The sequence below is a fragment of the Trachurus japonicus genome, chromosome 6 (assembly GCF_045865225.1).
Source record: "Trachurus japonicus isolate A0001 chromosome 6, Traja_1.0".
Classification (NCBI taxonomy): Eukaryota; Metazoa; Chordata; class Actinopteri; order Carangiformes; family Carangidae; genus Trachurus; species Trachurus japonicus.
In genome coordinates, this window is record NC_140912.1 from 33,974,552 (window position 1) to 34,002,051 (window position 27,500).

At 43.8% G+C, this 27,500-nt stretch overlaps 2 protein-coding genes across 2 annotated transcripts in view; both read right to left on the reverse strand.

Annotated features, from left to right (window-relative positions):
- The window catches only part of LOC146986534 (uncharacterized), a 1,046,957-nt gene that overhangs the window by 110,072 nt on the left and 909,385 nt on the right, over positions 1-27,500 (reverse strand). The window lies entirely within an intron of this gene.
- LOC146986537 (NLR family CARD domain-containing protein 3-like) lies at positions 21,035-25,543 on the reverse strand. The gene is made up of 2 exons (XM_085780377.1): positions 25,434-25,543; positions 21,035-22,971 (listed from the first exon to the last, which is right to left on the reverse strand). The coding sequence occupies exons 1-2, from the start codon at positions 25,541-25,543 to the stop codon at positions 21,147-21,149; spliced, it is 1,935 nt and encodes a 644-aa protein (XP_085636503.1). The 3' UTR covers positions 21,035-21,146.

Below are 27,500 nucleotides of genomic sequence, written 5' to 3' on the forward strand. Positions count from 1 at the left end.
TCCGGGTCAGCTCCAGCGGGACCAAACGGGAGGAGATCACGGATCGTCACAGGAACGGAAGTGGCCGAACGAGGCAAACGAACAGGATTAACTACCATTCTTTTACTTTTCCTCCTGCATTAGGCTGCTTTGGCGGCTCGAATCGCGCTCACTTCTTCTCTGGGACACACACTGCTTCTTCGACTACTGCTGCTGCTGCTGCTGCTGCTGCTGCTGCTGCTTCTGCTGCTGGCACCGCCATGACAGTTATGACGTCTCTTTTAACCTGGCGATCACGTGAGCGGGGCATGACCTCGGCAGCTCTACAGGTCTGTAGCTACGGCTGGACCACATGTCAGCTGTTCAGCTGCACCGCGACGAGTGCCTTTTAAAATTTATTTATTTATTTAAATTAAGCTCTGGTAGCAACCGGAGCTGACATAACCTAGCGGGATCGTTAAATGTTTGCGCAGCGCACTGAGCGCACAAGGGAGAGAGGAGGTGAAAAGAGACAACTACACTGTAGACACTCCTAGAAAAGGATCGATTAACTGCAATTAATTTAATTGTTTACATCCCTACTTGGCTTGGCATGCACTGAACACGTGTGATCACACAGCAGTGAGTGTCGAGCGAGGGAGAAGACACAAGGCGCTGTGTTCAAAGTTCCATTGGCTCCTAGTATCTGTAAGTGGCATCGGTGCATCATATGTTAGTAGTCGCCGTTACCGAGGCCAGCATTTTAGTGCTGTATCGGGGCCCCATACTGATACTAGTATTGGTATCGGTACAACACTAGTTACATTTAGTGCATAATGCATATAGTTAATTAATAGCTTGTTATTTTGTAGCCTGTATTCGTAACTGTCCAAGATGGTGGGGGGCCGTTACACAAATTGGGCAGCAACAGAGATATGCACGCTGAGAGCCGGATCATCATCATCATCATCATCATCAAACTGTACTCAACTTCAAACTGTAAGACATTCATAAAACTCAATGGAACACCAGAGGAGGCTAAAGTGCTGATGGTAAGAAGTATCGAGCAGCTGGATAAATACCAATGATCAACACATGCTGGACTGTAAGGTAACTACACACAAACATGACTCACACCGAAGGAAGTCACTCTACACCTGGATGCAACAGCAACACAACTCTGAGGATTAGTGAACATGAACATCTGGAACTACAAACATTTAACTATACTGATCACAATACACAGGATATGGAGTATGATATAGACCCTTCAGCTCAATCAACAATAACTGCTGCTACTACACTGATGAACTGTATAACCAAATTGACAAGGATGGCAAACTATCAATTATACACATTAACTCTTTGACTGCCGTGTGCGTGTGCATGTACGTGTGTATGTGTGTGTGCGTGCGTGTGTGTCTGTGTGTGTGTGCGCGCGTGCGCGGATCAGTTCGACAGGTTTTTGTAGCCGAAACACGGCGCTTTAGATCAGATCCAGCTTCCTCTGGTCAGCAGGCAGCGGTCTCACTCACTCTCTCTGTCTCACACACACATCTACACACACACACACACACACACACACACACACACACACACACACACAGCCTACAGCTCTGGCTGACGTGCCCCCTGAACCCACAGCCACAGACAGTCTGCTCACAACAGACACTCCCAACATCTTTAGCTCTCGTCACGTCGCCGGCGCCGTCCGTTCCTCATCCACACTAGATCGGGGATTTTCAAGCTGCTATCTGAGTGATTTCTCGCAAAATCTGGCGACTTTCCAAACGCTCTTGACGACTAACGACGAGCGATCAACGGGGTTGTTGTTACTAACGTTTGTGCTTTGTATCACGGAGCTGCACGGAGCTTCGACGAGCTGCCGAGCCGCCATGAGCCCCGCCGCCGCCCCCTAAGCTCTCACCGGCGGCCAGAGTGTCACGGAGCGGCGCCGCTGCAGTCAGACACCCGCTCCGCTCCGTGAGGGGAAAAACACGCTATATTTTTTATATCTCTCAATCCAAATGTGTTTTTCTGCACTTTATTTTGATGATACAAGTCTGATCTTCACAGAGGAGTAGGGCAAGACATTCAACATGGCGTTGCCATTAAAAAAACGCTAAGACGAGTTATCTCGTCTTTGGCAGTGAAAGAGTTAACAGTAGGAGTTTGTATGCTAACTTTGCAAACATCAAGGATTACTTGCGACAATTTACATAACCATTCAACATTATCGCAATAACTGAGACATGGATTAACGCAGAAAGGGGGGGGGACTTTGAGCTGGAAGGGTATGAGTTTATGCATATAGATCGACAAAACAAAGGTGGAGGAGGAGTTGCGATCTTTGTGGACAAAACCTTAAACTACAAGGTGATAGATAATATGTCAATGGTTGTTCACAATGTTCTGGAATGTATATCAATCGAAATATACAAGGAAAAAAAGAGAAATGTAATTATAAGCTGTATATATCGAACACCTGGGTCGAGTGTTGAACTCTTCAGTGACTGGATGGAGGGAATATTCTCAAAACTAAGTCACAAAACAAATTTCATCTGTGGAGACTTCAATATCGACTTCCTCAATCCAAATAAACATAAAATGACCAATGACTTTATTAATACAAAATACAGCATGAATTTATATCCCAAAATCATCAGAACCACCAGAATTACCTCCCATTGTGCCACTTTGATCGATAATATATTTACAAATGATATTTTAAATAACACTATAAGTGGGCTATTAGTCAGTGACATCAGCGACCATCTACCGGTTTTCACAGTATATGACATGAACTATAAGACTAGTCACCCTATCGAAAAAACTGAATACAGAAGGATGAGAACAGAGGAATCAATTCATTTACTCAGAAATGATTTGATGGCACAAAACTGGGATGTCATTTACAATGACAATAACATGAACAGTGCATATGATGAATTCCTAAGAATATTCAGAGTTTTATATGATAAAAATTGTCCTCTAAAAAAAATTAACAGGAAACTAAAATATATAGACCATCCTTGGATATCTAAAGGGTTACAAAATGCCTGTAAAAAGAAAAATACACTTTATAGAGAATTCATTAAACTGAGAACTAAAGAGGCTGACGGTAAATATAAAAGGTATAAAAATAAATTAACCAATATATTGAGAACAGCTAAGAAAGAATATTACAACAACATAGTAGAGGACAACAAAAATAACATTAAAAGAATATGGGACATAATGAACACTGTAATAAAAAATTGTCCCAGACAAGTAAGCTATCCTAAGTACTTCATTGTTAATAACTCCAAAAAGTATAACATGAATGAAGTAGTTAACAGTTTTAATGAATTCTTCGTAAGTGTTGGACCTGACCTGGCAAAGAAAATCCCTGATCTAGAAACAGCGGAGGAAGATAGCAACAACTTAATTGAAAGGAATCTGAATTCAATGTTCCTCACAGCAGTTAAGGAGAAAGAAATTTTACAGTAAAAAAAACATGCAGAGACTAAATGTGGCCTACAACGATGGCATGAGGATGCTTTTAAAGCTTCCTCGGTGGTGCAGTGCCAGTGAGATGTTTGTTAATGTTGGAGTGCCAAACTGCTCTGCTGTAATACGCAATCTTATGTATAAATTTATGTGCAGGCTATTAGCCTCTAGAAATGATATCATTTTGTTTCTGTGTGATGGTGAGAAGAGCTCATTAAGGTTCTCCTCAAGACTGTGGAGCCACTGGCGCTCTAGTCTGTATGTGAGGGCTGATGTCTGTCCCTCTGGGACCGTATCTGGTTGATATTGATGGCTATGTTTGTGATCGATGTTTGTTTTACATTAACTGTTGCCGTGTTTTTATTGTCTGTCTTTTATGTATTTTTAGTTCCTATGGACCTCTGATTGTGTCCTTAATAAAGTCTTATTATTATTATTATTATTATTATTATATTATTTATTATGATTATCTGATTATAGATATAATTTCAAAATGCACTAATAAGAGATCTACTGACTGTGAGGACATTGATATGTCTGTTGTGAAAAATGTGATGGAGGGGATTGTTAAACCATTAACATATATCTGTAACTTATTCTTTCAGACTGGTACAGTGCCAAACAAAATGAAAATAGCAAAAGTTATACCTCTGTATAAATTTGGGAACAAACACCACTTCACAAACTACAGACCTGTCTCACTACTCCCTCAATTCTCAAAAAATTTAGAAAAACTCTTCAATAATCGACTTGACAAATTCATAGATGAACACAAATTACTCTCTGAAAGCCAATACGGGTTCAGATCTAAACGAACGACATCACTGGCACTAATAGAATCCATTGAAGAAATCACAAATGCAATAGATCTGAAACAGTATACAGTTGGAATATTCATAGACCTAAAAAAAGCATTTGACACAATAAAGCATAACATATTAATCAATAAACTAGAGCAGTATGGCATCAGGGGAACAGTAGCCTATTGGACTGGGTGAGGAGTTACCTGAACAACAGGAAACAGTTTGTGAAGTTGGGTGATTATTGTTCAGCATGTTTGGACATTACTTGTGGCATCCCACAGGGGTCAGTGTTGGGCCCTAAGTTGTTTATTTTATATATCAATGACATATGCATTACAGTATCATTTGTTAAAAACTGCTAGTTATTACTGTACCATTCCACTTCAGACTGATAGTACTCGACCTCAGGATGACACCCAGAAAAAATCAGACCAATCTGATCTAGAATTTCAGAATAAAAGCCCCTAACTTTGATATTTTGAAGTATTTGTGTACATTTACAGTATCATTAAAAGAAAACTGCTAGTTATTACTGTACCATTCCACTTCAGACTGAAAGTACTCGACCTGAAGATGACATCCAGAAAAAATCAGACCAATCTGATGTGGAATTTCAGAATAAAAGCCCCTAACTTTAATATTTTGAAGTATTTTGTGTATATTTACAGTATAATTTTTTAAAAACTGCTAGTTATTACTGTACCATTCCACTTCAGACTGATAGTACTCGACCGGAAGATGACATCCAGAAAAAATCAGACCAATCTGATGTGGAATTTCAAAATAAAAGCCCTCTGAACTTGCATATTTTGAAGTATTTTGTGTACATTTACAGTATCATTTTTTAAAAACTGCTAGTTATTACTGTACCATTCAACTTCAGACTGATAGTACTCGACCTGAAGATGACACCCAGAAAAAATCAGACCAATCTGATGTGGAATTTCAGAATAAAAGCCCTCTGAACTTTGATATTTTGGTGTACATTTACAGTATAATTAAAAAAAAACTGCTAGTTACCGTATTGACCCGAATATAAGACGATATTTTTTCCGTCAAAAAAAGTCTGAAAAAGACGGGTCGTCTTATATTCGGGGTCTAGATATTTATATATGCAAATCAGCGGGTGACATCAAACAACGTCTGTCCAAGCAAGTCAGGGCTTTTCTTCCTCACTCACACACCAGTGACCTGCAGAGATGCAGCTGCGTCTGAGAGGATGATCGCGCGTGTGCACCAAGTGTGTGTGTGTGTGTGTGTGTGTGTGTGTGTGTTGCCCCTTCGCCACACAGCAGAGCGCTGCCACACAGTTACAGCTCAACTCGGCTCGGTTTAGGTCATTTTATCACAGCTGACTCCTTCACAGTTCCTCCGGGGGCGGGGTCGTCATATCACAGCGGCTACGGCCGCGTTGTCGCCGGGGACAGGGACACACCGGACACACCGGACGCGGAGGCGCCGAATAGCTGCGAAGCGCCGAGAAGCTGAGCCAGTTTTCTTTCGGGGCTCATGTTAAACGATTGTGTTGTTCACACCAGACGTCCTGCAGCAATCGTTTCGGTGTCTGGTCTATTTTGTGCGCGAGCTGCGAGTGATTGCGTCAAGCCGGGCAGGTCAAACAAAGAAACACGAGAGAATCCGCTCAACTTTCAAAATCAAAACAATTTTCAAAATAAAACACCGCAATTGATGCGTGTGCCTTTTTGTGTAAACAGAGCGCAAGAGAGATGGACACACACCTACACACATTCAGAGAGATCAGTGGGCGCTACAATCTACCAGAACGTTATTTCACAGATACTGAAAACATGATTTAAAAAAGATTAATTTTTTCTATGATTTTGTCAGAAAAAGGTATTTTTCCAAAGACAGGTCTTGAAAAAGGGGGGTCGTCTTATATTCAGTGTCGTCTTATATTCGGATCAATACGGTATTACTGTACCATTCCACTTCAGACTGATAGTACTCGACCTGAAGATGACACCCAGAAAAAATCAGACCAATCTGATGTGGAATTTCAGAATAAAAGCCCTCTGAACTTTGATATTTTTGTGTACATTTACAGTATCATTTTAAAAAAAAAAAAAAAAAAAAACTGCTAGTTATTACTGTACCATTCAACTTCAGATTGATAGTACTCGACCTCAGGATGACACCCAGAAAAAAATCAGGGCGATCTGATGTGGGATTTAAATGATACTGTAAATGTACACAAAATACTTAAAAATATGCAAGTTCAGAGGGCTTTTATTCTGAAATTCCACATCAGATTGGTCAGATTTTTTCTGGGTGTCATCTTCAGGTCGTGTACTATCAGTCTGAAGTGGAATGGTACAGTAATAACTAGCAGTTTTCTTTTAATGATACTGTAAATGTACACAAATACTTCAAAATATCAAAGTTCAGAGGGCTTTTATTCTGAATTTCCACATCAGATTGGTCTGATTTTTTCTGGATGTCATCTTCAGGTCGAGTACTATCAGTCTGAAGTGGAATGGTACAGTAATAACTAGCAGGTTTTTTTAATTAATGCAGTGTTCAAGGCTTTTATTTTGAAAGGCCGGCTTTTATTTTGAAATGCCACATCAGACGTTTCGGGGTCATTGCTTTTTTCATTTTACGGGCACTTTCTCGCTCTTGCGGTAATGTGCCGTATATGCGCGCACCTTAAAACAACGTGTGGGCTGGCTTGACTTCAGTCTCAGGTCTGAGTGTGGATTGTGTTAAAGGTTTGTTGTGTGATGTGAGCGGTGCTCCAACATGTGATCCTGTTATTGATCTGAGTTGTGTGTTAATAACAGCTGATGTCAGGACGGCATGGATTGTGGGGAAAAGGTGTTGCACATGTTGAAGACTTGGATCTGTGTGAACCATTGTGCATTAATGTGTTTGTTGTGAGGTTGTTGTGTGATGAGCTGTCTGAGGTGCCGACCCCCCACAGCCCTGGTCTTGGTCTGTGAGCGCCTGCCTACCCTGTCCTACAGCCTCAGTGTGGATCAGTAGAATATCAGCCTCATGTCTGCAGCTCAGTATCAACACAACTTTCACATCACATTCATCTGAGCACAGAAATAAAACAGAGTCTGACCTCAGAGTCTCCAGTCTACAGTCTGGACTCTCCAGAAAACCACTCAGACCCTTCACTCCTGAACCCTGCAGCTTCTTGTTGTAGCCCAGGTCCAGTTCTCTCAGGTGGGAGGGGTTGGACTTCAGAGCTGAGACCAGAGAAGAACAGCTGATCTCTGACAAACTGCATCTCCACAATCTGAATAAAGAATAAAAGAAGAAGATGAAATGATTGATGATTGATCAGATGTGTCCTGATCAATGATCAGTGTGTAAATGAGTAGAGGGACTTTGTCCTTGTGTTGTTGTGGATCATCATCATGTGGCCTTCTACACACATCATCCACATGTCAGCACAGATTCATCAGCTGCTGCTGACCTCAGATCAGTCTGTCAATATACAATCAATATCTGATCAATAAAATACCTGTTGGACTAAACACTGACTACAACTCTCTGATTCAGGACTGAACTGGATCAAAGGTCCCGGACACACACACACACAAACGCACACACACACACACACACACACACACACACACACACACACACACACACACACACACACACAGGATGATAAACTGTGTGTGTGGTTAGTGGTTGCATGACTTCAGATTTTTTAAAGTTGACTCTAATGTTATGAAAGTCGAGTCGACGTCGACTAGCTGCTGATGACGTCGTTCATATTTTCCTGTCATAACTAATATCATAGGAGGAGGGAAACGCTTTGCAACAATCTGTATCCACTGACAGCTTGATAGAAATCAGTACAGAACAGCAGGTAAATAAACATACTGTATAACATTGTAACATACACTCCTATAGAAGTGAAAAGAAAATACTGGAGCTACTGTGCGTTAAACAATGAAGGAGGAAAACGACACACAGGCCTCGTCACCATCACAGTCCTGGGGCCTCAATTATCATTGTGGATACACGTTTTTTTACGCGCTCTTTCCCCCGTTTTGTGCATACGCACTTTTTTCCGCCTAATTTGGGATCTATCAAACCAAAACCTGTCGGGAGAAAGTGCCGAAATTTACGACCAGTCTGACCATGGTGTACCGGCATGTACACGCTTTTTGAAGAACAGGAGGAATTGGCGACGCTGCTGGAGAGTCAGAGAACTGCAGCGGCGAGGGAGAGAGGAGCGCGGACACTGTTTGAAGTAGCAAGTGGTGGTGATGATGACCCCCCCCCCCCCCATCACCACCACCACCACCACCGCACACGTGTTGACGTCGGCACTTTACATGAAAAGCACAGCGACTCTGATTTTTCCCCTGTGCATTTACACTAGTTTGCTCCTAAATACTGGCTTTATAAAACGAATTTCGTTTTCTTTTGATATCACATTGATATTTTTCCCTTGCATGTAGGCTACAACTCTTCCACAACCAGTCTGTCCAGTCTGGAAAATAATTTCTGCGACGTGCGTGTGTTACATAGCCAGACTGGACACACACAAGCCCAATAATGTCGGCGCAAATTAAAGCAAATGAGAAAACATGATCGATATTTTTTGTGTGAATAATATTTATTGTATTTAACAAAAATGGGTGCTGCCCAACATCATTTTAGGAAAAGTCACAGACTGGTGGACTTCAATGTTTATATAATATATATATATGCACAAGTGAAAATCAAAGTCGTCCAGTGATCAGTTGGGGGTTAGTGGAAAGGGGTGCAAAGTAGTACAGTACTAACTGGCAGTGGAAACCCTGCTTTAAATTATTATGACAATCTAAAATAAGGGGCAGAATAAATATGATTCTTCTTCTTTCTGCTCTGTTTCATTTAGATTTGGGAGTTTTTTGTTTTTATTGGGTTACATGCTGCTATTCCGACATGCCGCTATTTCGACATTGACTTCTAATTGTCGGAATAGTGGCATTAACATTATTTTTCAAGCGTCCCACTATTCCGACTTTTTTTTTTTTTCATTGTCGGAGTAGCGGCACTTTACTATTTTTCAAACATTCCGCTTTTCCGACATTGATTGATTACCTTATAGTCAGACGTGTCCTTCTGATTTTTTTTTTTTTTTTCATCTGAGACACTGTTTCTCATACACAAATACATAGGCCTATAAGAGAAGAAAAAACAAACCCTCCAAGTTTAAAAACACACAGGCAGCTGGGATTTGGGAGGTTTTTGTTTTTATTGTAGCTTATTAAAATGCAAGATCATTTTTCTGACTGATTTATTGCCCGTATCTCGCTTTCTTTCGGCCACCCTCCGCCCATTGTATTCGTTGTCACTTTGTTGTCGTTCCACAGAGCGCACATGGCTAATAACTATGCACGTGCTGAGCATATATGGTTGTGTCTAGACGTTCCGGGGGCGGAATGAGGTGTGTTCAAGTGCGCACCATTCTTGGATCCAGTTTGATTTATCAAAGATAAATTGCGGAGAGTTGTGCACACAGTTTGATAGATCTGAAAAAGGTGTAAATATTTTGGGTGTCTTTTCGCCGTAGGCCTAAGCAAAAAAATTTAGTAGCAGCAGTTTTACACTGCTTTACTTACAGTTTTGATAAATGAGGCCCCAGGCCCTAAGCCCAGAGCCCAGACGCTCACAGATGCAGCTCCGCGGCTCATCCGCGGCGCTGTCCGTGGTGCTGAAGGTGACAAACAACAACAACTTGACAAACAAACTGCAGCATAGTTCTGTTTGTTTATCATGTGTGTCAGTTTTGTTTGTGACTTGACAGTTTAGCTGTTTAGATTAAGAACATCACTCCCTCATCAAACCAGTGATAGGCATGCTGAAAAGAAAAGAGAGAGAGAGACGCGCCTGGGTATCGCAGCTGTGTAAAAAAAAAGAAGAAAAAAGATGACGTGTCGGAATAGCGGTATCAAAAAGTGTCGGACTACCGGCATGTCTAGATAGAGGGATGTCGTAATAGCGGGATGTCTAAATAGAGACATGTCGAAATAGCGGGATGTCTGAATAGCGGGCGGACCCCTTTTTATTGTAGCCTTTCAATGCAAGATGATGTTTCTGACTGAGGTCCAATAATGAATCCTATGGAGTAAATTAACTCATTGAGTGCCGCGCTCCTTTCCAAAGTTTTAGTCAAGTGTACCGGCAAATTAGACCATATTTGACTTTTTATTTTAGAGCCATAGTGTATTCTATATTATTGCCACCAACACATACTGTAGCTCATTTGAAAGGTTTAACTTTATCCTTCAAATGGCCACAAACCGTTTGTTTCTACGTGCCTCCGTTCCTGAGAAAAGTCAAGCTAAACATGGCTGGGTTTCACCAAAATCCCTCCTTTTTTTCTAGAAAAGGAGATAGAGCGTCTTTTATGAAAGGTGTTCTGTTTGTGTCTGTCGCTCTTCTGACACTCGCATTTCTGGATCAAAGGGCTCGTATAAGATAAATATACACAACAATTGTTGTTCTATTCACAAAACCACCATCGGGGGCGGGGGGGGCGCCACTAAACAACAATAACACAGACGCACCGTGCCGTGTCACAGCCTCTCGCCGCGGAACGTGAGGCTCTGCCGGCCACAGCGGCTCGCGAACACCGGTCCCGCCGGTGGTCGCGGTCCGTCTGTGGTACGGGTCGGTGCCGGCGGTCTGCTTTGGTCCAGAGACCATCAGATTTTACCGCGGGAGGACTTTGGGGAGGACACGGTGTTGCTCCAGATGAAGACCGGGCGAGACAGTGGGCTGAGAGCTTCCTGGTTCAGCTCCCAGCTGCTGCAGCCTCGCGGGTGAGAGCGGAGCAGCAGCGGAGCAGCTGCGCTGCATCTGCATGCAGAACTCCGTTTGCAGAAGCTGAGTTATGATAAAAACTTCCAGTTCATGAGCTGTCATGTGACTTTGATCGTCATCTATTTCAGTTCTCCTCGTCGTAGAGTCCCCAAATTTACATATAATGTGTATTAATGTGTCTATTTTCATTTCGTTTTTGGCACTCAACGCATGGGAACGAAAAACGAGAAATTACGTGGTTGGCACTCAATGAGTTAATGTAGATTGTTGTACCTGAGGGGACAGAAATGGACTCGTACCGTAGTTCTGAGAGTATACATTTTGTGGTCTGTTAAAAAAAAACTACAGAAAGAGTATAATATGCTACAGTTATACTATTTAAAATTATTTTAAAAATACTATGAAAACAAACAGAAAACACTACAGTGATACTTTAACAAACATCATAGTAATACTACACATCTAATATAATAGGTGGTTTTCAGATGACGTCACGTGGAACGTCACGACTGCAGATGGAGGGCAGGAAGTGTTTTGCCCGCAGGAAAACAATAGGAAAATGCCTACTGTCTGCGCTGTCTACGGCTGTTCAAAACGGTCAAACCGGGAAAATCAAAAAAGTTACTTGAGAGTTCCTAAGGTAGTAAGACATAAAGGACTCAAATTTCAACAACTGACCGTAAAACGGTGTGTGGGAGGGACGGAAGTGTAGCCTGGCTCTCGCCAGACCCTTGTAGTTCCGCAAAGCTCCACCAGAGGCGCTACGCTCAGCTTCACACAAGGGTCTGGACTCGAGGCCAATGCAAACTTCTTCCCCGGAGCAAAAAATAATGAACCAATCAGGATCGCCGGGCGGGACTTTCTGAGGTGTGACGTAGCGCTGAAGCGACTGTTTGAGTCAAACAACAATGGCGGCTCGCAGTGAGGAGTCGTGCGTTGGCATTGATTCTGCTATTTCAAATGTTTTGTCGAATCTATCAAATATTAATTATTTGAAAGATGAACAGAGAACGGTTGATTACGATGTGAGTGGCTGAAGTAGCACGTCATTCAAGATAACGGACAAGTGGTTTATCCAATCACATACAAAATTTTTTTTACAAGGCCCCGCCTTCTGAAATGAATCGCCTATGGAGCAGTCCCAGACCCTTGTGTGGACCTCAGCGTAGCTTTGCGGAACTACAAGGGTCTCGCGAGAGCCAGGCTAACGGAAGTGACCATAGTAAACAAACGGTGTCCTAGCCTGTTCTACAGTAAAAATGGCACATAGAAAGAGGAGTAAAGCAATATATTAAGTGGCAATATATATTTAAGCATCAACGATATTCAGCCAAACCCACATAGTTTGAAACAACATTCAAAACACACACAGCCAGTGTCACAACTAAGCATATAAAGCCCGCTAGCTTAATGCTAACGTATATGTAAAACACCATAGACGGGCTAACAGAAATTAGCATGCAGTTTACAGCCAGTAAAGCTGCTAAAAACTGTTTTAATTGTGGCTTTAGCGCTGTTAACACGTCACCGTTTAATCCAGAGTCTGTGGTCAGTTTATAACGCTGGGGAATTTGCTCCGATGTCTGTTTTGGGAGAAGTGCAGAGTCTGTGTGAGCCCCGACCGGGGACCAGGGCAGCGGCTGTCACAGCAGCAGCAGCCGCTCTACCGAGCTGATCTGCCGGGGCTGATCGTCCTCCTCCCGGAGGAGGAAACGAGCCAAGTAACGTATCCGCAATGCTTTTAGAGGTTTACCGCTGAGATTAATGCTGGTCTCATTGATGAAATTTAACTGTGGCAGTGGCATTAGTTTGTTTGAATGAAAAGTGAGCAGGGCTGCTTCTGGGCTAAGGACTGAAATCACCACATTTACGTAAATAAATAAATGTTTTACAATGAACCGATCAGTCTAATACATTTTATTATTCTAAATCGACATGGTTACTGTACATGGCAAAGATTATTACCATTTTATGACTTAAAATTACTCTGTATTTCTATGGGAGTCCTATGGGAGTGTCGCCACTCTGTTATATCAATCGCTCTGGTCGAGGCGGTGTGTTTCACTGCTTCCTTTCTCCCGATTTAAGGTTGTATGGATCGTATCCGATATATTTCTCTAATTTTTGGTGATACCCGCTACGTGCAGGCTCGACCAAAAGCTTCGGAGTACTCGCTTTCCATTATTTTCAGGTACCGCTCTCCACTTCCTGCCCTCCATCTGACATCGCCCCGCCCCCTTCGCGTCATCATAACCACGTGACTGAAAACAAGCTATAACACTATAGGATTACTTAAGTAATGTTCTATAGTGTGCTTGAAAAACAATTACAGGAACACTATAGAATGTGCTATAGCCATACTATTTAATATACTACAGGAATACTAAAAAGAAAAGTTACTATTGGAATATTTTAAAACTACCATAGCAAACAAAATAGCACTATAGAATAAACTATAATAATACCAATGCTGGCAACACGTACCATAGAACACTATAACCTCACTATAGGACACTTTACAATTATTATTATAGTGAACTATAGTAACTCTTAAGTACATTTTCGTAAGGGTGATATTGCCGTGTTACCGTGTATCTCGCTTTCAGAGAAATTCCGCTTCTTTCTCCGCTCTCCGTCCGTCTGTTGTCTTCACCGTCTTCCACTGACATCATTCCACACGTTTCCAGAGTGCACATGGCTACTTAATATGCACGTAACTGATTTGCATTGACCATATATGGTTGTGTGGGGCCGTTTAGGGGGCTGGGTATGAGGCGTGTTCTCATCCACGCTTTTCTCAGGTCCGATGTGATTTATCAAGGGAAATACCGTGCAGCCGTGTGTACGCGGAGTTTGATAGATCTGAAAAGAGTGTATATTTTTTGGTCGTACGCACGTTTTGCCTTTCCATCGTACTGAAAATTTAAGAGGACTTTTACACACTCTTTGATAAATGAGGCCCCTGGTTGATTTGTTGTTGTTGTTGTTGGTTGTTGTGTGCCATGTAACGCTGCCTATACAAGCAGGCTTTTTTGTGGGTTTGTTTAATTGCCTACTTATTTGGATACGGTGGTGCACTAGTTTTCTCTTTTTTCTCAATGTAAAGTGGTGCGCTAGTGTTACCTCACTACACGCTCTCCAAGGAACACGGATCAACACCACTACTCCCTCCCTCACGATCATCCACGTCCTCAACGAGAATAACATTAATAACCAAGTCCGTGCATCAGCAACAGAAGACAATTTAAATCAATGACATTTTTTTTTCTTCCAGCCACTCAGCTGTTGTTTCAAGCAGCTCTCCTAATCAAGCTCAAAACGTCATTGTGGAGCAGTAAAGTTGACTAGTCTGTGTAATCTCTAACTAACACACACACACACACACACACACACACACACACACACACACAAGCTTCTCCGGCCTCAGATCTACATCACATCTGCTCAGCTTCAGCTACAGCTCCAGCTGTTCTGTTAGCAGCTTCATCTGAGAGCAGATCATCATCATCATCATCATCATCATCATCATCATCATCATCATCATCATCATCATCACACTGACCTCTGAGTGACCTCTGACCCTTCACCTTCTACCAGCTGCAGTAACATGGAGTCACAATCAGTCGCTGCTTCAAACTGAACTTCACACATTTGAACTGAACACAGACAAAAGTCCAACAGGTCCAGTCAGTGAACTCACCTCAGAGTCTCCAGTCGACAGTTTGGACTCTCCAGTCCAGCACACACAACCTTCACTGATGAATCACTCAGGTTGATTTCACTCAGGTCCAGTTCTGTCAGGTGGGAGGAGTTGGACTTCAGAGCTGAGGCCACGACTTCACAGTGACTCTCTGAGAGTTTACAACCAACAAGTCTGTGAAGAGAGAAAATATCAAATGTGTCAGAATCAAATCAGATGAAAGCTGCAGTAAAAACACAGTTGATGCATCTGATGATGTGATGAACATCTGAGCTTCAGCTCATCTTCTCTGACTGAGTTTGACAGGACACATTCAGTACGTTTACATGACACTTGGAAAAACCAAATTATTGCCTTAATCCGACTATAACTGGACAACTGAAGTGCATGTAAACACCTTAGTCCGACTGAAATCGGAGTTGGAGAACTCCGATTAAGACACCCAGATAATGCGATTGGAATTCGATTTTCTCCGTCATGTATACGCCTTAGTCGGAGTATAAGGAGCCGTGTCCACCAGATGCGTTTTTAGCGCTCTGGGCGTCTACTTTCCATTCAAACCCTATTGAGTTGGGCGCTCACAGCGCTCAGCGCCCTCGGCGGTAAAACGCCTCTTCGGCGCTTGCTTCTTTTTGTCGCGGCGCTCAGAGCGCTTCGAGTTGAAATCTGTTCAACTTTTATAGTCTAGTACGAAGAGGGGGATATGCACCCCCCGTAAATATACTTCTAACCAATGTTTCTAGATTGGAAAAAATGTGTAGAAAATGATGAGCTATGTTAAAAAGTTGTCAGAATGTCCCATGTATCATTTTTATGCAAATTAGTGCCGCCATTATCGAAATAACCTAATTTCACTATATCTCAGCCAATATTGCAGATATCTGAACAAATAAGGTGTCTAGACCCATGTTTTGAGGGTCAGAGATCATAATAAAACTATTCATAAAGTGATCACATGTTGGTGGCATGCTAGTAAGCAAACCTAACCCTTTTACCAATTACAAGACGCCAATATTGGAGATACCAAATAAGGTGTCTAGACAGAGGTTGTTGTGTGTTTAACCAAGGTTTATTTGGATCAAACATCATAATAGAACTCTTCTTGATGTGACCACTCTTCTCTTTCCCATGCCAGATAAACAGTCAAGTAAATGGTTCTCCACTATGCATCACTCATCATCGTCTTCACTGAAATCTTCAGAGTTAAACTCATCCTCTCCTTCCTCTTTCTCCTCCTTGTTCCTGTTCATGCTCTCCAGTGTCATGGGGATCAACCAGTGAAGTTGGTAGGATAGGACCACAGGACCACATCGGTTTCAACACTCCTTCATCAGTCTTCATCCATCCCTGCCCCTCATCATAGGGTTTTGGTTTTTCCAGAACAGGTTCATCAGCTCACCTGTACAAGTCAACACGGTAGTTCACACGTCAGCCATGTGGCTTCAGAGCAGAGTGGCATGGAGGAAGGCCAGCCAGGTCAACCTTAGACTTGCAAGTGAGTTTCTTGTCCTCCCCCACCATCCACTGAAGACTCACAACTCTGTCCAGACATCAGACAGGTGAATTGCTCCAACTGCCTCAGCATCTCAGGCTTGACACTCTAGCAGTCACTGAGTTGACTGAATACGTGAAACCTGGGATTCTTCTTCAATTGCCCCAGTTTCCGGGGCGCCGAGTGGCGCAGTGGGTTAAGCAGGCGCCCCATATATTGAGGCTATAGTCCTCGTGCAGGCGGCCCCGGTTTGAATCCCGCATCGGACGGCCCTTTCCTGCGTGTCATTCCCCCTCTCTCTGCCTCCCTATTTCCTGTCTATCTCAACTGTACTGTCAAATAAAGGCATGAAAAAGCCAAAAAAATATACTTGGCACTGGTACAGTCTTCTCCACTGAACACATAGAAACCAAGAAGAGTGGTGCGGTAGTCTTCTCCCAGGGATTCTGCAAGCTCAGAGATGTTGAGAAGTTGTTGGTGTTGGGTTAAAGAAGCTTCCTGGATCTTCAGACTGTAGGGGTCTGATGAAGTCAGCTTTAGCAGCCTTGCCCACAGCTTCTGCTCGTACTGTAACACGTCCATCTCAACATCAGTGGGGACAGGTGCACCGGAAGCCAGGCAGTAGTAGTATTGCAGAATCCCTGGGAGAAGACCACCGCACCACTCTTCTTGGGTTCTATGTGTTCAGTGGAGAAGACTGTACCAGTCCCATCAAAGGGAGAAGGAAGGTGGGGCCCTTGAAGAAGAATCCCAGGTTTCACGTATTCAGTCAACTCAGTGACTGCTAGAGTGTCAAGCCTGAGATGCTGAGGCAGTTGGAGCAATTCACCTGTCTGACGCCTGGACAGAGTTGTGAGTCTTCAGTGGATATTGTCTGTGCCAAGTTGCTACAAAACATGGTGGGGGAGGACAAGAAACTCACTTGCAAGTCTAAAGTTGACCTGGCTAGCCTTCCTCCATGCCACTCTTCTCTGAAGCCACATGCCCGACGTGTGAATTACCGTGTTGACTTGTACAGGTGAGCTGATGAACCTATTCTGGAAAAACCAAAACCCTATGATGAGGGGCAGGGATGGATGAAGACTGATGAAGGAGTGTTGAAACCGGTGTGGTCCTGTGGTCCTATCTTACCAACTTCACTGGTTGATCCCCATGACACTGGAGAGCATGAACAGGAAGAGGAGGAGAAAGAGGAAGGAGAGGATGAGTTTAACTTTGAAGATTTCAGTGAAGACGATGATGAGTGATGCATAGTGGAGAACCATTTACTTGACTGTTTATCTGGCATGGGAAAGAGAAGAGTGGTCACATCAAGAAGAGTTCCATTATGATGTTTGATCCAAATAAACCTTGGTTAAACACACAACAACCTCTGTCTAGACACCTTATTTGGTATCTCCAATATTGGCGTCTTGTAATTGGTAAAAGGGTTAGGTTTGCTTACTAGCATGCCACCAACATCACTTTATGAATAGTTTTATTATGATCTCTGACCCTCAAAACATGGGTCTAGACACCTTATTTGTTCAGATATCTGCAATATTGGCTGAGATATAGTGAAATTAGGTTATTTCGATAATGGCGGCACTAATTTGCATAAAAATGATACATGGGACATTCTGACAACTTTTTAACATAGCTCATCATTTTCTACACATTTTTTCCAATCTAGAAACATTGGTTAGAAGTATATTTCCGGGGGGTGCATGATACCCTCCTCTTCGTACTAGACTATTAGAACAGCGCCGCGCTCGTCAATGTCACTTTTCCCCGCACTGATCAATCAGAATCAAGACGGGGCGGGACATACGTTACCGACAGCGACACAACTGAAGACTTGACTCGGTTTATATCATGACCCACACTTGTATTGAAGGTAGGCCGACCTCAGGCTCCATGTCAAAAGCTGCCGCTAATGCTGTTGTGTATTTCTGACACTCGTTGTAGTGTTTACATTAAACAAGGCAGGAACACGGAAGTGTCAGAGGACTCGTTTTGTAACCTAGCAACAGCGGCATTCTGACGAGGGAGAGAGAGAGCGCTAAGCGCTGGGAAAGCAGCGCTGAGGGCGCTGTCAGCACTGAAAGCGTGTCTGGTGGACACAGCCCCTAAATGGACAATGCATGTGCGCATGCCCCATAACAGTAGAGACGGCAAAAGTGGAGCAGAGAAGCCGCCCGAACCCTGCAAAGTAAAGAAAAAAACCCAACGTCAGCGCCGATTCAATGCATTTCACACAGAGTGACCACGACCAGCAAGAGTGTTTTATTTAAAAAAAAAAAAAAAAAAGAGAGAGAGAGAGGGAGAGAGAGGAAAAAGCGGACCCCGCCAGTTATTACATTACAAAGGACAGAAGTCCGACTTGACGCCAAAATCTCTAAAAACAGACTGGGAGGTAGAGCCTTCAGTTACCGGGCTCCTTTACTGTGGAACCAGCTCTCTCCATGGGTCAAAGAGGCAGACACTCTAGCTACATTTAAGTCTAGACTTAAGACCTTCCTTTATGACAGGGCTTTTAGTTAGGGCTGGTTCAGGTAGCTCTGAACCATTTTATAGCTACGCTGCTATAGGCTTAGACTGCTGGGGACACATCTGGTTACATGGAGCCCTCCCCTCTCCTCTCCTCTCCTCTGGCACATTTTTAAACTGTTCTGTTGCACTTTGTAGTTTTGTAGTTTGTGGGTGTGTCTGTCTCACAGTCTCTCAATTGGTTCTTTTTGAGTTGAAGGATTGAACACATGCTGAACATTTTGCAGATGGGTTTAAAAATCTGCAGTAGCCTAATCAAGACAGGTGTGTGGCTGATCCAGTTGTTCTGTTAGCAGCTTCATCTGAGAGCCAGCTCCTCATCATCATCATCATCATCATCATCATCATCATCATCATCATCATCATCATCATCATCATCATCATCATCATCATCATCATCATCGTCACCACCACACTGACCTCTGAGTGACCTCTGACCCTTCACCTTCTACCAGCTGCAGTAACATGGAGTCACAATCAGTCGCTGCTTCAAACTGAACTTCACACATTTGAACTGAACACAGACAAAAGTCCAACAGGTCCAGTCAGTGAACTCACCTCAGAGTCTCCAGTCGACAGTTTGGACTCTCCAGTCCAGCACACAGAACCTTCACTGATGAATCACTCAGGTCGGTGGTTTTACTCAGGTCCAGTTCTGTCAGGTGGGAGGGGTTGGACTTTAGAGCTGAGGCCACGACTTCATAGTGACTCTCTGAGAGTTTACAACCAACAAGTCTGTGAAGAGAGAAAATATCAGAATCAAATTAGATGAAAGCTGCAGTAAAACTGTCAGCCGTTGTTCCACCACCAACAGGACATGAGTCTTTATGATCTATCTTTACGCTGGAGCAGGTTGCCGGCTCGGTGCCGCTGGAGCAGGACGCCGGCCTGCCAGGAAGGCCTTGCGGACCAAGCTACAGATGGTGAGCGGGAAGCGGCCGGTAAGTCGAACATTGGGCAATATGGCAGCGAATCCCACCAAGCTCCAGGTTTTCAGCAATAGAAATATGTGCACCTGTGTCATCCCTGTAGCCTAGACTAGTTGGAGCCCTAACCGTAACACTTTACTTACCAGGGTGGCGTGTGGTTGCGACAATATACTATCCAATTGTTGTTTAATACATTTTTAATCTTCTTGCAAAAAATTGACATTATTTTAGTGTCATGGATAATGAAGTTTGGCAAATATCAGAATTTTATCTTAAAAACTGAATGCAATTTGGGGCGTCGCATGGCGTAGTGGTTGGAGCGGGCACCCCATATATCGAGGCACAGTCCTTGCTGCAGTCGGCCCTGGTTTGAATCCAGCATTGGGCGCATTCCCCCTCTCTCTGCCTCCCCGTTTCCTGTCTCTCTTAACTATACTTTCGATAAAGGCAAAAATGCCCAAACAATATACTTAAAAAAAAAAACTGAATGCAATTTATGTAGTATCAGATTTTTGTTTAGATAACAGAATTTCTGACATTTTGACAATTTCTGTAATCTGCCTTGACAAAAGCTGCCCGGACAGTGACTCCGTGAGTCGATAAATGAAGCTACACGCCAGTTCTCAGTTCCTGCCAGTTAGCTCAGTGAGTTAGGAGCTGCTTCTTGGTGTGAGAGATTGTGGGTTCGAGGCTCAGCAAGGGTGATAATGACACATCAAAATGCCAGATGTCCTCAAATGGAAACATAAGACTATAGTCCTGATGGAGCCATCAGAGCAAGCCTCTGGATTTAAAATCTTTGAAAATTCATAATAAATCAAGCATATGTGCTACAGATTTGGAATTTTCACTTTCAAATTGCCTTATTTTGCCTAGAATCTGCTCCTTGACAACAGCGGTCTGGACAGTGACTCCCTGAGTCGATAAATTAAGCTGCACTGTCACTTCACTGTCAGTCTCACTTCCAGCTAATTAGGTTTGTGAGTTAGGAGCTGGTTCTTGGTGTCAGATGTTGTGGGTTCGGGACCCAACAAGGGTGAAGATGATGACACATCAAAATGTCAGATGTCATCAACTGGAATCACTACACAATAGTCCTGATGGTGGCGTCACAGCAAGCCTCTAAATTTAAAAACTTTGAAAAATCACAAATCAACCATATTTACTGTTGTTGTTTGTGTGATTTAAGCGCTACTCTGTTTCCCTTTTAATTTCCCCTCAGGAATGAATAAAGAAATTTGATTGATTGATTGATTGATTGATTGATTGATTGATTGATTGATTGATTGATTGATTGATTGATTGATTGATTGATTGACCTTCAACAGTAGGGCACTGTATAACATGACAACGTTTAGAAAATAACATTTGGCTATGGTTCTCTTTAAGTGTTTATCTAAATATTGATCTAAACTACTAATCAATAATTTTATTGATCATGTCTGGACTCACCGAGCCTTCCTGCAGTTCCTCACAGCTGGGATCAGTCTTAGTCGTCCCTCCTGTATTGTGTTGTACTTGCTCAGGTCGAACTCGTCCAGAACCTGCTCTGACATCTGCAGCATGTAGGCCAGAGCTGAACACTGGATCTCAGAGAGTTTCTCCTCTGATCTGTTCTCTGACTTGAGGAACTGTTGGATCTGCTGATGAACTGACTGGTCCTTCATCTCCGTCAGACAGTGGAAGATGTTGATGCTTCTGTCAGGAGAGAACTTTGTCCTCTTTTCCTTCAGGTTGTTGATGGTTCTCTGGATGGTTTCTGGACTGTTGTCTGTCTGACCCAGCAGACCTCCTAACAGCCTCTGGTTGGACTCCAGAGAGAGGCCATGAAGGAAGCGAACCAACAGGTCCAGGTGACCATTTCTACTTCTGAAGGATTTCTCCAAGACTCTCTTCAGGAAGTCATCCAGGGTTGAATCAACATGTTTTTCTCCCAGGAACTTCTTGAGGACCTGTGTGTTCCTGTTGGTGAAACAGTGAAACATGTAGACTGCAGCCAGAAACTCCTGAACACTCAGATGAACAAAGCAGTAGACTGTTTTCTGGAAGATCACACTCTCTCTTTTGAAGATCTCAGTACAGAGTCCTGAGTTCACCAAGGCCTCTGTGACATCCAGACCACACTGCTCCAGGTCTTCTTGGTAGAACATGATGTTTCCTTCCTGCAGCTGTTCAAACGCCAGCCTCCCCAGCTTCAGAAGAACTTCCCTGTCGGCCTCCGTCAGCTCCTGTGGACTCGTCTTGTGTCCTCCATGTCCGTACTTGTTCTTCTTCCTCTTTGTCTGGACCAGCAGGAAGTGTGAGAACAGGTCAGTCGTGGTCTTGGGCAGCTCTCCTCTCTGGTCTGTGGTCAACATGTGCTCCAGAACTGTAGCACTGATCCAGCAGAAGACTGGGACTTGACACATGATGTGGAGGGTCCTGGACGTCTTGATGTGTGAGATGATTCTTCTGGACAGATCTTCATCACTGGACCTCCTCCTGAAGTACTCCTCCATCTGGGCGTCAGTGAAGCCTCGGACCTCTGTTACCCTGTCAACACATGTAGGAGGGATCTGATTGGCTGCTGCAGGTCTGGAGGTGATCCAGACCAGAGCCGAGGGAAGCAGATTCCCCTGGATGAGGTTTGTCAGCAGCACGTTGACTGATGACGTCTGTGTGACATCAGACACAACCTCCCTGTTGTTGAAGTCCAGTGACAGTCGGCTTTCATCCAGGCCGTCAAAGATGAAGAGAAGTTTACAGACAGCCAGCTGCTCTGCTGTGACCTTCTGTAATGTTGGATGGAAAACATGGAGCAGCCCAAGAAGACTCAACCGCTGATCTCTGATCAGGTTCAGCTCCCTGAACGAAAGCAGAACCAGCAGACTGACATCTTGGTTCGCCAAGCCCTCGGCCCAGTCCAGAGTGAACTTCTGCACAGAGAAGGTTTTTCCAACGCCAGCGACGCCGTTGGTCAGAACCACTCTGATGGGTTTCTGTTGGACAGGTGAGACCGTAGAGACGTCCTCTCTCTGTTGGACAGGTGAGACCGTAGAGACATCCTCTCTCTGTTGGACAGGTAAGTCTTTAAAGATGTCGTTGCACTTGATTGGAGTGTCATGGAGGGTCTTCTTCTTGGACGTTGTCTCCAGCTGTCTCACCTCATGTTGGGTATTAACCTCTTCACTCTGTCCCTCTGTGATGTAGAGCTCAGTGTAGATCCTGTTGAGGAGGGTTACACTTCCTGTTACACTTCCTATTCCCTCAGTTCCTTCAGTCACTCGTTCACATCTGCTCCTCAGACTGATCTTATGTTGATCCAAAACCTCCTGCAGACCACGATCTGCTGAGAGACAAGAGACAGAGTCAAACTGAAGACAGAGAGTCTGACAATCTGATCAGATTATTTTCATCAGCTACAGAAAAACTACAGACAACAAAGAGAAGGTTTGAATCATCATCTTAAATGTCAGTGATGTGTGATGGAACAATGACTCTGGAGAAAACAACAGGTCCTGGTTTCACAAATGACCACATCAGCAGACAGATGTTCAGTCTCACTTTGTACACAGCTGCTCTGATTGGCTGTCTGCAGCTCACCTCTGGTTCTGGGTCTTTTTCCACACTGGGGACAGGAGGGGGGTCCTGAAGAACCAGACTGGTCCCAGTCTGAGGTGAAGCACTGTCTGCAGAACCAGTGTCCACAGCTGGTGGAGACTGGATCCTTCAGGACGTCCTGACAGAGACCACAGCAGGACAGCTGCTGGTCCACAGAGACACCACTCCTTTTCCTCCTGTCAAGACATTTCTGGATCAACAACATGTCACAGCTCCACATCTGAGCTCTGATTGGTTAACCACCTCAAGGGGGCGGGGCTTCAGTAAGCAGAGGAGCAGAGAGAGAGAAAGTAGAGGAAGACAAGTGTAGAGAGACGAGCTGAATGAAGACCTGGTCCTGAACTGGTCTGGTTTCTGTCTCTGTTTATCTGTTGACCTCAAATCTGGACTCTAAAACAAACTCCCTGTTAGTTTGAGTCTCTTCAGTTCTGCGTTGTCTCGTCTGGTTTTTACTCCAAATGTGTGAAATGATTGAGAAGCTGTTGGTGGTGTTTTCCTCTTTCAGACACTGATCATGTGTTTGATGTTGGTTCTGGACTGAGTCCTATCAGCTCTTTAACTAATGAGCTCCTCATCCAGACGCTGCTGTGTGGCTCTAATGAACCTGTGTTGGAGCTCTGATCCAGTGTGAGGAGACTGAAGCTGATAACAGAAGCTTCAGCAGCTCCACCTGTGCTTCACTACATGTTGTGGAGAAGCTCAGACAGTCACAGACAGGAAACAGGAAACACTGATCACTCCTGTCTGGTTCCTGACTTTTCAAAATAAAAGTCTGTGTGTGTCAGCTGCTTTAATCTCTACTGTGACTTCAGTTTAAAGGCTCAGACGTGTGGATCATTAAAGTGTTGGTGCAGCAACGTTCACACTGACTGAGGCTGATGACACAGGAACATGAGGACGCTGTGCTTCATCAGTCTGATGGACAGAGTGTGTGTGCATGTTTCTGTCTCTGAGGTTTGTTGTGAACCTTCAGAGTCTGATGGATCTGGTTCCTGGTTTCTCTCTGTTTCCTTCACAGGAGTCTAATGACTGAATCATCTTCAGCTCAGTTTACAGTAGAAACCGTCTCTTACCGGGACTCTGAAGGTCCAGGTCCAGGTCCAGGTCCAAGACTGAATAGTGGAGGATTCCAGTCTTTGGACCAGTCACTCCTCATGGACAGACTGATGGATCCTGGAGACTCTGCTCTCAGTCTGTGGTTCTGACCTCTGCAAACACAAACATGTTTTTATTCACATCACATTGATCACTGATCAGTTCTCTGATCACACATGCATTGTGGGAAGTCTCCAGTGACGTCAGCGTCCAGCACCACACACTGTAGTGAAGGATGGAAGCAACACAGCATCATCATAGACAACAGTGTAGAGTCAGTCAGACATTAACTGTGTCCACTGTCCAGCTGCTGAACATCTGTCTCACATCAGCTCTACACTGGATCTCACACACACACACACACACACACACACACACACACACACACACACACACACACACACACACACACACACACACACAGATTGCTGGTATATTTGATAAAATGTGGATTACTTCTTGTCAGGATTACATTTTTAAAATCAAACACATATTTATGGGATACTCAGTGTTTTTGACTTTGAGTGATCTAATCGATGAGGACTGATGCGTGCTGGCTGCTTGATATTCTTAATTTGCATGTTTGGTATTGAAGTAATCCAAAAATAATTAGTTAAGTTTAGTTTAATAAGTTTATTTGTATCAGGGGCAATGTACAAGATAACATTAGTCTCGAAATGAGAAGAGATGCCTTGTAGCGGATTTAGCCTACTAGCTACTTTCCATCCGTTGTCCCTGGGCAGGTGAATAAGTAACAATACAAAGGTAAGAATGATGAATTTACATAGCGTTCTAAACATCCATACACATGTACATAATACACCCTCTCACACATCACAAACACTCAAGACATATTTCATATCAGAAAGAAACATACAGTTATTAAAATACTAAATATCTAAAAAATAATCCAGTACATTACTTTGATTAGAGTAAGTCACCGATTACATTATTTTAACATGTAATTTGAAATTGTACTGGATTACATTCTTAAAGTAACTCTCCCAACCCTGCACACAGGTCTGTATCTGGTTTCTTACCGTGACTGTGAAGGTCCAGGTCCAGGACTGAAGACTGGAGGTTTTCCTTTGGACCGGTTATTCTTCAGAGACTTTGATCTGTCCACCTGTTTCGCCACATTACCACTCATCTTCAGGACTTCAGTCAGTCTGAGAGGGAAACCAGTAACACACACACACACACACACACACACACACACACACACACACAGAATCAAGACACACCCAAATCCACCGAGGACAAACTATAACCACTTCCTTGTCTGATCCAGTCGTTGACCTCCACCACTCATCGTACTTTGACATTAAATCCATGTTCATCCAGTCACCGTGACCTTTGACCTTTGATGTTTGTTCTGAGTTTGAAGAAGTTGTGTGGAGGTGAATCTGAGACAATGTGCTGACGTATGTACGGACTACGTCTGACTCTTCTTCCCTCCACAGTCCACACAGACAAACTGACTCTCATAACAACAACAATACTAATAATATTATTATATGTAATAGTTATAATGTTGTGTTGACACTCACTCGTCTCAGACTTCAGTTTCTCTCCTTCTGCTCCGTTCACTCTAACATGGCGTCTGAACATTTTTACTTTCACTTACTCCTCAGCATTTACAGGAAATCCCACAAGTTCATGGCGACAGAGGGAGGGGAAGTCTCTTTCTACAGTAGAGTGGTGCCACCTGCTGGGTAACTCCTGGTATTACACCTGTATGGACAGGTGAACTCTGACACCATGAATAAACAGTGAGCTGAGATCCAGCTGTGGTAGAAGAGCTGCTGAGAGATTTAAAGACACTCCACTACAAGTTACAGCTCAGTCTGTTCTCTGTCTTATTCATCACACATGTTGTCATCAACTAATTTGTGTCTCAGTGTTGTAACTTAACTCGCCCCGGTCTGGCAACACGACCATATATGGAAAACACAACCACAACTAAATGTAAGTCCACACAGAAACCAGGAGGATACAAGGAGAATCATGATGAACTCCTTTTAGAAATGCACTCATTGACATACACACACACAGCTGCAGTGATCAGACCATTACTCTTAACCTGATTTAAACCTAATTATAACCTAAAGTCTTAACCCTCAAACAGCCCTTGGGAAAAGTGAGGAACGGCCAAAATGTCCTCACTTCCCCTAAATGTCCTCACTCTGTTGGTTAAAAACTCTCGACGGTCCCCACAACGTAGTAAATACAAGAACACACACACACACACACACATCTTACAGGTGTTTTTCTGTGGGGAACAGAAGCTGATTGTGCTGAGTTCATCTCTGACTCTGGGATTAGAAAGAATAAATTATCATGTGTAACAAGTGGGCGTGTCACTGGTGGCCAATCACATAATCAGCATTATTTTCATCCCTCTCTCTGATTGGTTCAGGACGGCTACTTGCTACAGTGGACCTGATGTGTTCAGAGGAGGAGGAGGAGGAGGAGGAGGAGGAGGAGGATAAGAAGGAGGAGGAGGAGAAGGAGAATGTGTGTTCATGTTGCTGCTGTTGATCTGTATGTGGCTGATTTGATGCTTCTGCTTTTATGGAGGTGAAGTATTTGATGAATTAAAGGGAAAGTTAAAGGTCAAAGGTCTCTCTTCTCTCCTCCCCCTCTCGCTTCCTCCCTCCCCCCTTCTCTCTCTCTCTCTCCTCTTCCCTCCTCCCCTCTCTCTCCTTTCTCTTTCTCTTCCTCCCTCCCTCTAAGTCTCTCCCTGTCTCCCCCTCTCTCTACGCTCTCTTTCTCCCCCTTCTCTCTCTCTCATCCCCCACTTCCTCTATCCTCTCCCTCTTTCTCTCTGCCCCCTCCCTAAGTCTCTCCCCCTCTCTCTCCCTCTTCTCTTCTCTCCTCCCCCTCTCCCCTTCCCTCTCACCTCTCTCTCTCCTCTCCCTCTTTCTCTCTGCCCTTCCTCCCTCCCCCTCTCTTCTCTCTCCCCCTCTATCTTCCTCCCTCCCTCTAAGTCTCTCCCTGTCTCCCTCTCTCTCCCTTTCCCCCCTTTCTTTCTCTCTCTCTCCTCCGCCCTCTTCCTCTCTCTTTCCCCTCTTTCCTCTCTCTCTCCTCTCCTCCCTCACTCTCTC